The sequence below is a fragment of the Eimeria necatrix genome, genomic scaffold (assembly GCF_000499385.1).
Source record: "Eimeria necatrix Houghton genomic scaffold, Enh_scaff49, whole genome shotgun sequence".
Taxonomy (NCBI): domain Eukaryota; phylum Apicomplexa; class Conoidasida; order Eucoccidiorida; family Eimeriidae; genus Eimeria; species Eimeria necatrix.
In genome coordinates, this window is record NW_013651666.1 from 96,224 (window position 1) to 112,635 (window position 16,412).

Here is a 16,412-nt window from a genome sequence, read left to right on the forward strand (position 1 = left end):
CATTTGGCAAAAAATGTTCACTTTTTGGCTGTCGAATCGAAATTTCCAACAGCTATACTGGTGGCAGACTCAAGGTACGCTTCAGGGTGTCATAATGGGCCAACAAACCGATATTTTGAGATTCTTGATGCGTCGCTGGCATTAACCAGACGGCATCCCTATTTAAATTTCAATTCACAAGATGGGGTTGTAGGCAGTGTGCAGAAGTATAGAGTTTTCAATGCCTCTCCTCATCATCTGCGAAAGGCAAGGGCCACTGAAATTCAACCGCACCTGCAGTAATCCTAGCCTCTGCACCAGTACACATTCCTGTCCCTCCTCTCTACAAATACGTCCCGAAGACTTTCTGAGCTGGGGTTGCTTCGTTGAAGTAAATACTGGCTGCACGCACTGAGGCAGCGGCATTTGCTACGGCTCGTACTGGCCTCCTTTTGCTGCCCTTCTCTCCTCTAGGGCAGGTTTCAAATTGCTTGTTGGGCTGTTATTGCACTTTTGTGGTGGAAAGGCCGAGGTCGCCGAACCAGTATCAACAGTAGCACCCCTGCTGCTGCGGCTCAATAAATTATCTTGTAGCTCTCCCCAGCAATTTATAGCGTCGAAAGCTTTTTTATATTTTTAACAGATCCGGCTGGCCTGTTATTGCTGCTGCAAGCTGTTCTTGCGGGGCCCCCTTGGGTCAACTTGGGGGGCCCCATTCCTGAGCCTGCGAAGAATGTGTACCGCTAGTTGCAACAGCGACCTTTACAGCAGTGCTATCCTAAAATTCTATCGAGAATACGCTTTCTTTATAAAGTGAGAAATCTAGCAGCCTCAGAAAGTTGGTACCTGCTGCATGAGCTGCCGCGGATTCCTGCGTATTTGATTAGGAGTAACGCGATCGTTCGTTATTGTGGCGCCTCGGCAACCACACACAAACAGTAACAGCCTGTTACGAGAATACTTCAATATGCCTGCCGAAGGAGCGGGCAGCTGAAGGGGTTCTCGCACAGCATTCACTGCACTTTCGCGTCAGCGCCGCTACGCCTCAAAGCAATAACGTCGGCCCCAACAGAAACTCAAAAAGTATCGAGGCGATAGATATGGTGTAACTTAAGCTCTGCATGCTGACCACGTCTGGGTTAAACTCATTCTTGCTGTAGCTCTAGCAACAGCAGCAGCAGCAGTCACACGAGGGCAATGGACAGTTGTACAAGGGCCACATTCTCCTGGCCGCCTCACTATGCAGGCGCAGATGCTGTCCTTTAGCCTCTGCTTTTACAGTTGCGAAGCAAATGAGGCATTTGTGTGATGTTTATTCGACGAGGAGCTCCCCAGCAGGGGGCTCACTAGGTGGCTGCGTGCCCACGGAAACTATCTTCAAGGGCCTGGGCTGCGTCCGCCGCTTTTCCCCCTTTATGGATTTGCCCGTATATGCCAGGCCTCAGCTGATAGGGGTTTTTATAGATGAGGAAGAAGCAGCCGAAGCAGCATTTGCTGCCGCTTCTCCGGTGTCTTCAGCAGCGGCTACAGCCGCTGCACTCGCGCGGGCCGTGATAGGTAGAATACTGCAGCATTGGGGCCCTCGAGGATGGGGAGACCCAAGATCGAGGCGAAAATCGATGCTACCAGGATCTGGAGGCATAGTGGTTTGCAGCAGCAGACTGCTGCTCCGCTGCAGTGTGCTTACAGGCGTGTGCAGCAGCATCAAACCGCTGCCCGCAGCAGCTTGCTGTTGCTGCTTTGCCTCAAAGACATCCAAGGGACCGCTGTTAGTGGTTGGATGCGTAGATGGGACCCTTCGAGTTTACTCGGGGAAAACACTGCAGCTGCTTGTAACACTAGATTCAATGGCTGCTGCTGTTTCTACTGCTACTGGTGGAGGTGCAGTTGCTGGTGCATCAAGGCAACGGACTCTACATAGCGGATACTCCGCTAGATCAGTGGCAGAAAAGCGCGAAGTAGAAAGTCGAGAGGCAACGAGACCAGCTCTAGGCAAAGCACCAGCTGGGACTCCTCAGGAAGGAGTGGAAATTGAGCTTCAGCAGACGCCAACGTGTGTGTTGCTTGTGGGTAACAACGCTGTGCTTGCTGGACTCGGAGGAGGCCTCACAGTTGCTTTCTTTCTTGAGAATTGCCGTCGTGCTGCTGTCTATCAGCCCCCAGCATCCATCCTAAATTTCCTGCAGGAGCAGGAGCAACAGAAGCAACACCAGTTTTCCCTGCACTCAGCAGACGTGGCGGCACTGCAGCAGTTGCAGCTGGATTATTGCAGAGAGCTTGCCGCTCGCAAGTGGCGCGGAGAGACTGAGATGCCGCAGCTCCAGCGAAGCAGAGACAGTGACAGCAGCAGTGGTATAAGCTGCTTGCTGCACGAATGCCAGACGCAGCTTCCAGTTTGCTGCCTCTACGCCGCAGCAGCAGAGCGACTTGTGGTTGTAGCTGTGCACCCGGAGGCTTGGACGAACACGCAGCTGCTGGACAGAAACAATCACAGCCGGAACAGTAGGAATAGTAGTGCACTGCAACGACGCTGGCGAAGCTCGGCACAGGCTGCCTACCTGAGAGCACCTCCTCCAGTAGTTGCTGCTGCTGCTGAGAATTGGAGCTCTTGTTGCATTGATAATTCGGTCGCAGGTGGCTTGGCCGGTGTACGCGGAACAGGCGGAACTGCATCAGTCCCCACAGCAGCCAAGACTTCTGATGCTGCTCCTTCTTTCCCGCTGCTAGTTTACCAACAGCAGACAGGTACATGCGTGGGGGCGCTGTGGGGAGCTAGCTCTCGAACGCTTGCTGTCGCGCTGGGGAACCTTCCTGTTCAATCGAAAAAGCTGCAGAGGCAACAAGAATACATGTGTTGTCTTGCAGTTACTACAACACACGTCCTTTTTTGGCAGCAACAGTGGTGCCCTTGCAGCGGGCGAAAACTGCAGCAGCGTCCCTACCCTCAACGGCCATCCTCTGCTTTACCGCAGCAACATCAGAATAACGGGGTATCGTCCCTGTCTTCCTCTGGAGCCGATGGAGCCAGAATGACAGCAATGGCGGCAGCAGTAGAGCAGTTGAAGCAGCAACAGCGGCTTCACGAGAAGAGGAGAGGAGACGCCACCGTCTGCCCTTCTTTCCTTTGCGGGTCTAAAACATCGATGTGCCAGCTCGCTACTGCAGCGGCAGCTGTATCAGAGCTGGTAGCTGCAACAAGACAGACAGAAAGCCCAGAGCATGCTTCAGCAGTAGGCCTCCAAACATCCGCTGGAGAATCACTTCAGGCAGCGGAAGGAGGATGTGTCGGTGACATGTGGTTATCCCTCTCTTCCATTTTCTGCCTTCCCGACATCTTGATGGAGCCGCTGCAAAAGCAGCAGCAGCAGCAGCAGCAACAGCATCAGCAGGATTATGCGTACACGCTGGCTGACGCAGTTGTTGACTGGGGTTCTCGACTGATTGTGCTGCTACCTTCCTCGAGCAGCCGTTGCTGTTTGCTATCATGGAGCTTGGAGGAGGATGGATTCATGCTGTTGCCCCTTCGCTGGGTGCAGGTGATTACTCGTAATGCGCTTGCTTCTCCTCCGTTTGTAATTCCTAACTTCTCTGCTCTTCTAGCAGCTGCTTTCGCAGAGTATTTCCTAATGCTGATATGTGTGCAGGTTGCGGCAACGGACAGGAGCCTTCAAAAACCCATCCTACATCGTCTTTGGTAGGCAGCTGCACAGTGTTATTTTCACTGCAACTGATGCTGCTGCTGCGCTTGTGCTTTGTGTTGCGACTCTCTGTGGTGTTCGGTCCGTCGTTGTCACTTGCTGTGGAGCCCCTGCCTGTGTGCCAGCGGCGCTACTGCGTTGTGCGCCGCTACTGGGGCGGTAAATAGAGCTGCCGCTGCTTCCGTCTCAAACACAGCTCTTGCGATGGGCGGCATTGCTGCTGCAGTTGTTGCTTACGGCCTGTTCTTGCGGTATTCAGGTATAGCAGAGGACTGCTGGCTACGTCCGCAGCAGACGGGTTTGTCCGTTTCCTGTTCCGTCCCGATCTCAGCACACAACAGCGAGAAGAGACGACTGTACAAGACCACAGCTAAGGGGGACAGTTATCTTCGGTGGCGATATGGCAGCGCTTTGTGTCCTTTTGGCTACAGCGGGTTACCCAAATAACTAACTGCTTGGTTCGGTGTTCTGCGGCTCACCTCTGACTCTTGGCAGTGAGTGCCAGCGTAATATATTGGCTGAGCTGGTGCTGCTTCCACCTCCTAGCATGTCACTTGCAATAAGGCACGCTGCTGCTTCTGTACTGAATTGAAGCAACTGATGTGAAGAGAAATACACAGTGGACAACTCGGCCGCGGCAGGGGCTTTCAGCAAAGCCGTGAGCTGCTGTTGCTTGCGCATTCCTGCTGTATCGCTGCTTGCATCGCTGCTTGCATCGCTGCTTGCATCGCTGCTTTTTCACCAGCTGCGCTGTGGCCAATGTCTGCGCAAGCATAGCCCTTCGCGGACGGTTGTTAGTTTCGGTTGTTAGTTTGATTTTGGAGCGCCAATAGGCCGCATTGTGTTGCTTGTCGGCCCTTTCATTTGAAGTGGGGAGACGCTTCGTACTTGTCCGCTCCACAGCAGTCAATTTAAAACATTATAGTTTGCATGCTTGTTGCTTATTAAGGGAATTGGTCAATTGCTAGACTCGTGCGTGTACTTGCCCACACACGGAGGCAAAGGCTTGAGGTGATACAAAAGTGGCACCCCGGACCAAAACCAAATGATAAACAAGGGACGCCAACGAAACAAAAAAAATTCCCCGTAACCAGGGGAGGGTGATTGAGGCAGCTCATGGCCTCACACTCTCTCTGAGAAGTCATACACGAATGCGGACACCAGCAAACGATGGCAGACCAACATATGCTGCTTGTACAAACCGGGATTATGCCCCGACATGCAGAAATAGTGCAGGTTAATAGCGAAGACATATGACCGCGCCAGCATCCAATGAAGACGAAGACAATGAAGGACTTTGGTTAAAAAAAACAGGATGTAAAGGGCCCATCAATGGTCACTGAAGTCTTCGTCGGACTCTGCCGTTGGCTCGGAGGTCTCAACATCTCGCGCCCAATCTGAGTCTCGGGGGTCTTCCCCCTTTCGCACCCCGAATCGCCTGCGTTTTCTTCGTCGCAACGTCGGGGGAGATCCAGGCTGCTGCTGCTGCTGATGCCGCTGTTGTAGCTGCAAGCGTTTCCTGCGCCGTGCACCTCGATGGAGGTGCGCCATTGGAAGGTCTCGGCTGTCTGCGCAGATTATTAACTCATTGTCGCAGCAAACGGCTGCATCGACCATTTCTCTAATGAGGCTGGCAGGTGTATCTTCACTTCCTGCTGCTGTTTCCCCTACGCTTGCAGCTGTTGCTGCGAGGTCCTGTTGCGTGGCAATTCTGGCCCACAGACTGCCTAAAGTAGAGACCGCGCGCCGCTGCAGTGCAGCACCAGCAGCAAACAAGCGCAAGGCTGGCTTGTCCTCTGGGTTCACTAGCAGCGGCGCGCCGCTGCACTTGCTACGGCTGAGGGAGATAGAACTTCTCTTTCGTGCTGCTGTTGCTACTGATTGCTGAGGCGCCGCAGCCAGTGATTCTCTGGAGTCACAGTCAGGCATGCCGCCGCCACGGGGATGTGGGTTTCTGCTGCTGCTTCTGCTGCTGCTGCTATTTCGGGGTGCTGGCTGGCGCAGTAGCCCTCGACCGCGTTTCTGCTGCTGCTGCTGCTGTTGCTGCCCTTGTTTGGGGCCTGCCACAGCGCATTCCTCGCTCTCAAAAGTCCCCTCATCCTGGTCAACAGGAGCTACAGATGTTGCTTCTGCAGCATCATTGTCAGCTTCGGGCGTGTCGCTCACGTGGAAACCCTGCAGCAAAGCTGATCTTAGCTGCGATGCGAAGCATCCACAAAAAGCGGCAGTTAGAGCAGCAACTTGCTGCTGCTGCTGCTGCTGCCTCTGCTGCTGCTGCTGCTGTGCTGTGTGCAGCATGGCTTCGACGGCGGCGCCGCAGTCAACCACCACACCCCGTAGAGCTGCAGCTGCGTCTGCCGCTTCGGAGGGTCTGTGGACGATTGACAACAGGACATCCGATACAAGTCTGAGGTGCAGTAGTGCAGCAAATGCAGCAGGCAGCAGCGGCAGTAGTGCTGAGGGGGTCTGCTGCAGCCACGGTTCGATCGCAGGATCTGCTGCAACCACGCCAAGGGAAGGCGGCAAGCTGCCTGCCCAAGCGGCGAGACGGGCATTTGGTCCTGCCGCGGTTTCTGCCGCATCTGCTGGTGCTGCAGCTCCTACAGGTATTCCTGCGCAGGGGAGACGCGAAGCAAGACTGGCAAGAGCCTCGACGCTACTGAATCGCCGTAGTTGCGCCACGAGGCTCAACTGGACATCCGACGGGGAGACCTGCGCGCCGGGAACAACAAAAGCAAGTATCTTTAAGTCGAAAATTAGTTTTAAATAGTTCTGTACCAGTAGAGCGACAAGATAGAACAACGCAGACACAGTGATTTCGAAAGCTATCCGCAGCACAAGCATACCCTAGCACTGCCCTTTGCACTGCGCGTAAACAAAATGACGAAGGCAGAAATGGCAGCAGGATCCACCACACAGAATGGCGAAAGTAGCAGCCCAGCAACTGGTGCTGCACTCTCTTCGCGCAGCTGCAGGAGGTTCGGGCTGCTGCTGCCTTTGCCACTGAGCCTGTAAACACTTTCAGTTGCTGCGGACTCTGTTGCACCGCGGTGTATGCACAGCAGCAGCGACATATCAAGGCATTCCTGTAGCCGCCCTGCAGCAAAGGCAGCACCAGCGCCTCCCACAGCTTCCTGTAGCAGCAAAGAGGCAGCACGCGCAACAGTTCTGCTGCTGCAGAAAAGCAGCGCAGCAGCTTGAGGCAGCAACTCGCTGTAGTAAACCAGACCAAGCCTGACAGCCGCAAAAAGGATGACACAGACGAAAACAGACGCAAATAACCCATTCTGCAGGAGCTCCATGTGGCTGTGCCTCGTAAAAGCAGTTGGACCACGGAGCAAGCTGCCTAGTCACATTAAAGACAGCTGGCGGTGTTTCTGCTTGTATTGCTGCACCACCGTGGCAGCGTACTGTTGCAGTGCCCTAGTGAGCAGGAGAATGAGGGTAGCGGTGCTGCAGCTCAAATTTGGCCACTGCCTCTGCTGTTGTGGCTGCTGCTGCGGCTGCCTGGGGACAAGTAGGTCCATCAGCGGTCTCACATAAGGCGCCAGGGCATGCAAATAGTCACAAACACTGGGTTGTGCTGTTCTTGCTGGTCCTGTTGATGGTGCGTTGGCATTTATCGAAGCGCGTTCGCAACCATTCCAAATCCCCTGACGAGCGTTTGCCGCTAGTGCTGCAGCCGCCGCTGTTGCTGCTGCGGTTGCTGTGGGCGAGCCCGCCGCAGAGGCAGGGTGGGCAGAGCAAGTAGGTATGTGCTGCTGCTCTTGCTTCTGCGTCTGATGCTGCGCCTGCGATTTCCCGCGTGTGCCTGACCGACGCGTCGAGAGGCTTACGCTCTGTCGATTTTTGCCCTCTACCTTTGCTGCTGCTGCTGCCGTGGCCAAGCCTGGAGATGCGGCATCTTGCTGCAGTTCTTTGACCAGCCCGTACAGAGCTTGAAGAGCAGCAGGCAAGTCAAGAGCTTGCGCGTTCCCTACCCCCTCAGCTTGCTGCTGCCGTTGCTGTTGCTGCCGCTGGTCTGAACATTGCCAATTCATTTTATTTGCTGCTGCTGCTGCTGTTGCTGCACTGAGGCGGGCGCCCAAACGTGGACTGCTGAGGAAGGATGGGGCTGCACGCAAGAAGCAGCAAAGGGACCGCCACGCCACAGCGGTCATGCCCCCGTGTTGCTGTAGCAGCAGCAATGCATCGCATAGCAGATGAAACACCGAATGCTGCAAAGAAAATCCACTGTCTCGTGAGGCCGCTTCTGCTGCTGCTGCCGCGGATTTGCTGTCTGCTGCGTGAGCAGCAACGCGCTGCATTAGCGAAGCAACGGGAACGTCGCGCAAGAGCGAAGAAGCGCATGCTAGCCCTCCTGAAGAGCAAACGAAGAAACAAAAATCAGAGCCAGCATCTTCTCAGCAACTAGGAAGAAGGCCCACGGTATATAAACACGTTGGGCATCAACGGGGACTTCGTAGGTGGTAGACGCGATAGCCGAATCGACAATAGACCTTCTTACCATATGCTGAGGATGAAGGGATACAGCCTGACACCTTATTCGCTTCACTTGTTGCAGCATCAGCAAAACTGTAGGACCCAGTAGCAGCTTGCTTTTCAAACGTTCCTATCCCCAGGCCGGCAGAAAGACAAGCCACAGCCCAAGATGCGAATTGCAGGGCTTGTAGCATTGGTACGACGGCCTCGTCTTCCTGCTGCCCTTCTTCTGAAGGGGGGAGATGCGTTTCGCGTTGCGGTTCCTTTCGTTTCAGCTGGTAAATGCGATCCTTAATAGAATAAATGAGGGCCAGGCTGACAGCGAGTAGGTCAAGAAGACTATCTCGAACCCCTTCCTGCTGCAATTGCTGCGACACTCGGCACAGTAGCATTGTTCCTGCTTGCAACAATAGTGGGTCTGTTTCCAGGAGAAGTAGCACAGCTGGAACGCACAGGAGCAATTCTTGCTGCACGTGATAAGGGGCTGCTCGGATGTGGTTGGCTGCAGCTGCTAGCAGCTCGATTTCCCCCAGCAAGGATCTGCAGCTGCTGCTGCTGCTGCCTTGTTGCAACAATGCCGTGTGGTCACGGAGCAATACTGCAACATGAGGGACAAACAGTAGTAAACCACGTGGACAAAAATGCCCTAGTTCCTGAGCTAGCTGCAACAAGCATAGCCCTGCAACCGTAGGGTCAAGAAGGAAGTCATCTTGCTGCTGCTGCCGTTGGCTATGCTGAGTCAAAAGGCGGGCTGTGTCCTGCTGTTGCGGGGATACGCCACAGCAGCAGCTGAGGTACTCTGTGAGGCACGCGTCTAACAGCGTCGCTGCAAGCTCCTCCAGTGTTTGTTGTTGTTGCTGCTGCTGCTGCAGTTGCTGCTGCATTCTCGGGAGCAGCAGAGGCACCAGAGAAACCTCCATGTGCTCTCGCGCAGCAGCAACAAAACTCGCCAGCATGCGTATTGCCCTCCGCATGTTTAGGGAGCTGCATGTGCTCGCCGATCCGCGTGCAACTGCTGCAGCAGCAAGGGGAGACCCGCCACAGCACTGAAGTGCTCGCTCACTTCGTGGCGTCTGTGTTGCTGTTTCATGAGCTGCTGCATTTTCCTCTCCCGCCGAAGCGGCAGCAGCAGCATGAGGCTTGGAAGTAAGGAACCGCACGACTTCAGAAGCAAGTGCACCAGTAACAAAAGACTTTGTAGGGGCGTGGTCTGGCGCAGCTGCAAGCGCCTCAATTAATAGGGAGCGGCAGCAGCGCGCTGTTTCACCGAGTGGTGAAGCAGCAGCGCAACCCCGCGCCACGCGCAGCGCCTGCTGTCTCACCGAAGGTGCTGTCTCCTGCAGCACCACGTACCGAAGAAACCGCAGTAATCCTCCAATCTCCTCAAGCCACGGAGACATTGTAACTCGAGCCTGCTGATCCTGCTGCTCACCACCGAGCATTTGTTGGCTGCTGCGGTGCAATGCTGCTGCAGCTGTGGTTTCCCGCTGTTGCTGTTGCAATGCCGTGTCGAGAAGGGCTAATGCGCGCTCTCGTACACCAGGAGACGAGTCTGCCAGCGCCTGAGGCAAAAGCAAGGGGATGCGGCTGCTGCTGGTGCTAGCGGAGACTTGCAGCAAAGACGGCCGCCATGTGGCACACGCATGCAGAACAGAAAGCGCCGCCCTCCTGCACCTCAAAAAACGCAAACACCGAGCAGATATGGAAACTGGGAAGCGACGAAACGCGCAAAGAAGCAGTGAACGGTAGGCGCAGCAGCAGATATACACACTTCGTACCTTACAGAAGAGCGAGGATCCCCTGCAGCAACCTGAACTGCATGGAGCAGCAAGTCCCCAATCTGTTGCAAAGCCGACAGAGCGAGCCACCGCCAAACAGATGCAACCAGCTGCTCTTGCTGCTGCTGGAGCGTGTTGTTGGGGTCGACTCCTGCAGCAGCAGCATTAGCTCCGAAGGGCAGAAGCAAACCCACATCTCCCGCCGCCGCTGCCTCCCATTCTATATCTATTATGAGGTGCAGCATACTGCTGCTGCTGTTTGGGCCGGCGCCTTTGCAGCCGCCTTCCTTGAAACTCGCGTCCTCTTCTTCAATGCGTTTCTTGCTGGTGTTGGTACTTCTGCCAATGATTAGCAGCAAGAGGCAAGCCATTGCTGCTTTCGAGTGCTGCAGAAGCAAACGCCTATGAGAAAGCCGCATGATGCGGGTTGCGGCGCTCGCAGCAGCGGCAGAAACAGCTGCAGCAGCAGCAACCGGAGTTAGCTCTTGGCCGCTTTTTTTTGACGTGCACTGCGTTGCAACTGAAGCCACCCTATAACTGCTGCTGCTGCTGTTGCTGCAGCCATTCGCAAGCATGAGCAGAAGACAAAGAAATGTGAGCGGCTCATCTAGCACACACAGGAGCATTGAGCTATCGGCTATGCCCTCCGCCGCTGCTGCCGCTGCTGCCGCTGCTGCTGGGGTAGTCCCTGTGCCACTTGCAGGCATACCCGCAACAACTGAAAGCCATGCAGCGGGGCGGAGTCTGCCTATTGCCTCTTGTAGAGATGCGGCAACGGCCCGCCGCAACTCGCAGCCCATGCATATCCAGTGCTCGGTTGCCCCTGCCGCTGCTGCCTTGCCTGTGGCTGCTTCTCCATGTGATTTCCGCAAGCCACAGTCGCAGCAGCTCTCGATGTGCTGCTGTGCTTCCTTTGCTGTTTCAGCTTTACTGAGGCTCCTGCTTTGATCCAAAGAGGCCGTGCGTGTGCCCACCGATTGCTGCTTTTCCTTGGACTTAGCGCCTGTCAAGCGTCGACGAGTCGCCGCTCTTGCTGTTTCAGCATTTGAGTTCAGGCACGCATTTTCGGGCAAATGGCAGTGTTGCTGTTGCTCCTGTAGTCGGGAGATGGACGGGACTGGCAGGCGCTCAGCAAAGACAGCAGGTGCTAAAGCCGACAGAAGAGACAATAGTGCCGTTTGCTGCTGCTGCTGAAGTTGCGTGTTGTCAGCTTCAGCATTCGGACGCAGCAGCCGTGTAAGCAGCGTATAGCCCACGGCGCGCAGCAGGAGCAGGGAAGCAGGAACGGAAGGAGACAGTGTCAGCTGCAGCAGCGACAATGGCAAATACACACGTCGGGCCACTGGTGCCGCTGGTTTGATCTTTACCGTGTTCCTTTCTTATATGTGGCTTCTTTATGGAACCGGCATCGTTCTGCAGAAGCAGCTGACCAGAGACGTACCAGGGCAAGGTCAGCAATCAGGCGCCGCACAGAACGAAGACACCCGGCAGATGGACGCGACAAAGGCAGCAGCAACTGCTGTTGCTGCTGCAGCTGCTGGATTTTAGGTGACGCCTCCTCTCCTACTGCGATGGTAATTAGACGGCGGGCGACGTGTCTTGCTGCTGCCGCTGCAGCTTCTGCTGCTCCTTCTGCTGCAGCTTTCGGCAGTTTTTGTGGCTTCTCGTGCATCGGCTTCACACTTCCCACTGAAGACTCCTTGAAGTGTCTGTAAACTTCATTCGGCAGGCACATAGCCTGCAATAGGCGCAGGAGGAGCAGCGCGACAGGATGTACTGCTGCTGCAGCAGCTCCTGTTGCGCTCTGCTGTGGAGCTACTGTTTCCTCGTTCTCCTCATCCATGAAATCGACGGCAGCAGCAGCGGCTGCATGCTTACCGCCGCCCTTCTTACTATTGAACTCGTCTGCGGCCGCAGCAAATTGCTGCAGCACTCCATCAATCACGGGCTCACGCAGCTGCGGAACGAACTGGAACAGCTGGAACGACAACAGAGCACACAAACAGCAGCGAAGGAGACAAAGCTTCTGGAGTTCAACTAGACCAGCAGTGCCAATCGCTACTAGTGATTGCTAGACTCAAGTACCAGGAAGCTCCTCACCAGTAGCAGCAGACCCTCCGCCGAACGAAGAAGAGAAGCAGCAGCCGCAAAGGAAGGAAGTGCACGAACACCCCAAATGGTACATAACCCGGAAGCAAGGAGATGAAGGTCCTCCATGCTGAAAGCCTGAAGGAGCTGCTGCGAGACTGCAACGCTCCAAAGGTACCGCAGTCCTTCCAGCAGCCGCTGCAGTGCAGCTGCAGCATCACCTGCTGCAGCTGGGGATCCACCTCCGGCTGGCCGTTCGTGAGTGTCGAGTTCTACACCAAGCAGCAGCACAGCACGACAGGAGCTCAAAGCACTAAAAATTGCCGGTGGTTCAGACAGCCGCAGCAGTCCTTACTGCTTCAAGCCTCGGCGGTGAATTTCGCAGGTCAGGAAAGAGAGGGGCATGGCAGCAGCCAGCGGCAAACAACAACGAAACCAGGCAAGTCTCAACAAAACCAGGAATCTTACCGGCTTGTTGGGAGAAGAGTGGCACAAGGGTCTCCCTGCAATGCGTTTTTATGCACACAGCCACAGCTGAGACCAAGGACGCGCAGCTTTCGTGCTCGTGCTGAGCCTTTCCTTCACATTGCAGCCTTGCTTCTTTTTCAGATTCCACCCCCAGTAGGAGCAGTGCCGCCTCCGCATGCAGAGCAACGGCAACACAGCCGCACAACGAACCAAACGTCCTGCTGCTTTTGCTATTGTCGTTGCTGCTGCACGGACACACAAAGACAGCGCTAGTGATGTTGTGTAGTGCACGGAAACCCTCATGGCTACTCTGTGCGTGTCACGGGGTGGCTGTTGTATTTGCGATGCAGCAGTTCGTTTGCTAGGAGGTCGTGCTGCGCCTCGTGAACAAAAGCGCCGTAAGACACACCCTGGCTGCGTAATTCTGTGCATAGGACGTCCACTCCGTTTAGATTTTAGCTCCGGAGTTTTCAGAACTGGGTCAAGGGCCTGCTGCGGTAGCTGCTGCTCCAGTTTCTGCTCTTGGTGATGCGTTTGCTGCTGCTGCTGTTTGTCAGCGTTCCAGCACAGTAGCTGCTCAAGACAAGCAGCACCAGCGGTGCGCACGCTCAGCAAAGCACTGACCAACTCGCAGTGGTCCTCAGCCATCTGCACTAGCACGCTCTGCTGTTGCTGCTCTTGCTCATGCTGCTGCTTTAATCGCTCAAGCAGTGGCTGCGCTGCTGTCAGCGCAGCAACAAGAAGAGCAGAGTTATCAGTTAGCGGAAGAGAAGACGAAGAGGAAGCGCTGTTACACCAGTCCTTCAAGAGTGTCAGCAGCTGCTGCAGTTGCTGCTGATTTTGCTGGTCTCCAACTGAAGCCTTTGCTACTGTTGAGGGGCTCCTGGCTTTTCCCCTTGACCTGCTGCTACAGCGCAGGGCTGCAGCTGCTGCCATAGCTGCTCGGTTTGTTGCTGCGGCTCCACGGGCATCCTGAGAGGGGCATAAAGTTTTAGTTTCCTCTCGTTCTGGAGTGCCTGGTGCCTCTCCTTCTGTAGGTGGCACAGCTCTGGCAGCTGCTGCATCTGCAGCAACAGTTGAGATTGTTCCCTTCGATGCAGCAGGCTGCTCTTTTTGCTGTGCCTTGACGTGATTCGTTCGTTGCCTACGGGCGGCCTGCTGCTGTTGCTTCTTCTGCTGTTGCGGAGGCTTGTTCTCGTCTCCGCTGCTGTCGCTGCAGGAGCAGCTGCTGCTGCTACTGCTGCCTTCGACATTCGTTGCAGTGGTCCTATATATTCTACTGCGGTCAAGGTCTGGCCCTGGAGGCTGCCCGCTCAGCCGGCTGCTACGTCGGCGGTTTTTCTGTGAAAATGCTGGTGCAACTCCAGCTGTTGCTGCTGTACCTGAACTTTCAGGCCGCGGTCCCGCTGTTGCTTCTTCCGTTTCTGTCTCCAAGGCCAAGTCGGGCATGCTTCTATGGTTGTACAAATTTGTGTGCTTCTTCGGCGGCCTGCCGCGATGCCTTTGTATCGGTTGTTGCTGCACCTGCTTGTGCTGCTGCTGCTTCTGTTGTTGCTGATTCTGCTGCTCTACTTGCTGCGTGTTTGAAAATTCTTGCTGTTGTGGCCGCTGCTGCAGATCACCTTCTTTGGTAGGTGCTGCCGCCTGTGGTCGACTTTGTTTGTCCTCTGGCTGCTGCTGCTGCTGCTGCTGCTGCTGCTGCAGCGGTGGCGGCGGCTCATCGCGAAGGGACGGCGGGAGCACGGAAGGCTGTGCCGTAAAATGGTGCTCAGCTGTGACGATTAGGCGCTGCTGCTGGCAGCTGCCCTCGCTGTCTGTTGCACCCTTTTCCAGTAGTTGCGTTGACTGGTGCTCATCGTCTTTATCAGCTGATGTGCCAACATTCTCCTGCTGCGAAAACGGCAAATTTGCAGGCTGCACACAGAACTGTTTCAGCAACAAGCAGCTGTCCTGCGGTTGCTCATGCTGCTGCTGCTGTTGAGGCTGTTGCCGTTGCATCTGAGGCAATTGCTGCTGCTGCTGCTGCTGCTGCAGCTGGCATGTAATTAGCGAAACCAACCGCTGCCGCTCATTTTGCAATTTTCCTAACTGCTGCTGCACTTGTTGCTGTTGACGTTGCTCTTCCTGACTAAGTGAGGACAGCAATTTCGCATATTGATCCGGGTATACGGGATGCTGCTGCTCCTGGTGCTGCTGCTGAGATCCGATGATGCTTTCAAGTAATTTTGGAGGGAGTTCTCCCTGCCGTTGTTGCTGTCGCAGTAGTTGAAGGAGAAGCCCAGGCTGAGTGCTAAGCAGCTGCTGCAGCCGTGGATTCTGTAAGAGAAATAACTGCAGTTGGGGCTGCTGCTGTAGCACCAACACCAATTGTTGCACTTGCTGCAGCAAGTGTTGCTGCTTCTGTATTTGCCGGATCGCCCACAAACGAAAAGCAGGCGCGATTACTTGTTGCACGGCCGCTTCCAGCTGCTGCTTCCTCAAAAGCTGAGGCACAGCATCGGCGGAAGTAGGGAAGAGTGGCAAATCTCCTGTGCCAGCAGAAGCAGCAGGACCTCCTGCAGCAGCAGCTACAGCCATATAGGCTGCATGCTGCTTAGCAATACGTATGGCTTCAGCATCTCCTAAATAACTACGAGGCTCAGTAGCAGGACACCCAGTAGTGCTGTTCACTGCCGGAGCTTCGGCGGCGGGCGCCGCTGCTGCTGCTGCTGCTGCTGCTTTTGTTGCTGGTGCCGCCTCAGACAAAGCGGCCCCCTGCAGGAGCAGTTGCCGCTGCACTAAATGAGCGGCGAGATTCAACTGTTGCTGGCAACTTATTCCTCTCAGCCGCAGTAACAGTTGTTGCTGCTGCAGTAGACGCTGCTCCTGCTGCAGAAGACGTTGCCGCTGCTGCTGTTGTAGCAGGTGTTGAACGCGCTGCTGCTGCTGATACAGTTCACTCCCTACTGACTGGTGAGACTCTTGCGGCCTTTTCAGAGCCTGTGCACCAGAGAGCTGTTGGGCATGCTGCGGGCTTGCACATTTCTGCAGAGTATGCAACAGCTGCGGCTGCTGTTCCTGCGTCATCTGCGCTGGTCCCCACTTTGCCGTTTCTTGCCGCTGTAGCTGGTGGAGCCTCTGCAGTGCCAGATGAGCTACGTCATTATTTGGAACCCTCGTATGCTGCTGAGGCTGCTGTTGTTGATTGGCTACGCTCCGTGTTTCTGCGAGGCCCGCCTGCTGCAGCGAAGTGCGGAGCCGTAATTGTTGGAGAAGAAGCACATTCTGTTGCAGCTGCTGCAGGGAGGGTTGCCCCCGCTCGTTGTTTTGCATGACATCCGACTTAGTCGTCGGCAAGTACTATGGTGCCTGCTAGGAGCCTTGGGAAAATGCTAAGGCCCCTTCGGGCTTGCAGGATGCCCTCAGTTCCCCTCCGCTCAAAACGCCAAAATACTGTCGATATATTTTCACTAAAAAAACGAGACAAAATAAACAGAACAATCTTATGGGCCCAGAGGGACTGCACAGAGGTGCCTCCACAACTGGTAAGGTCACTGCCGAGGGATCAAGTCCGCGGGGCTTCAGGATGCAGGGAAGCAACAGCCAAGGCGGAGTAATACAAACGTGTTATTAACTACGGCATAGCGGATACTATAGAAAATTAAACCGGTCAAAGCATCACTACCGACAGTCCCCCGCCTGCCCTGTACCACCGATCCAACAACCCCCCAAAACACCACCCAGAGCAGAAGATTGTCGTCTTACCTCTCTGCCAGTAGACTTCTCCTCAGACGCTTCTCACTCTTTAATTAAATTCTTGTATTTGGGGAAATACTGACCTTTCTTTCATCTGCTTAATGAAATCATACCGCGCGCCTCGTCCGGAGTTGCGAGGAAAATAAACAGCATGAATAAAACGGTCATAAGCATGCCATGGCTG

The 16,412-nt window shown here is 55.1% G+C and overlaps 2 protein-coding genes across 2 annotated transcripts; one reads left to right on the forward strand and one right to left on the reverse strand.

Moving 5' to 3' along the window:
* Positions 1-1,271: 1,271 nt before the first annotated feature.
* ENH_00058530 (hypothetical protein, conserved) lies at positions 1,272-4,051 on the forward strand (the record flags this gene model as incomplete). The annotated part of the gene is made up of 2 exons (XM_013577043.1): positions 1,272-3,673; positions 3,937-4,051. 2 exons carry the CDS (start codon positions 1,272-1,274, stop codon positions 4,049-4,051), a joined length of 2,517 nt encoding a protein of 838 aa, XP_013432497.1.
* A 955-nt stretch (positions 4,052-5,006) lies between these two features.
* On the reverse strand, positions 5,007-15,805 carry ENH_00058540 (hypothetical protein, conserved; the record flags this gene model as incomplete). The annotated part of the gene is made up of 9 exons (XM_013577044.1): positions 5,007-6,389; positions 6,524-6,911; positions 7,089-8,037; positions 8,185-9,827; positions 9,938-11,241; positions 11,379-11,915; positions 12,038-12,297; positions 12,494-12,738; positions 12,903-15,805. The coding sequence occupies 9 exons, from the start codon at positions 15,803-15,805 to the stop codon at positions 5,007-5,009; spliced, it is 9,612 nt and encodes a 3,203-aa protein (XP_013432498.1).
* Between the last annotated feature and the right edge of the window lie 607 nt (positions 15,806-16,412).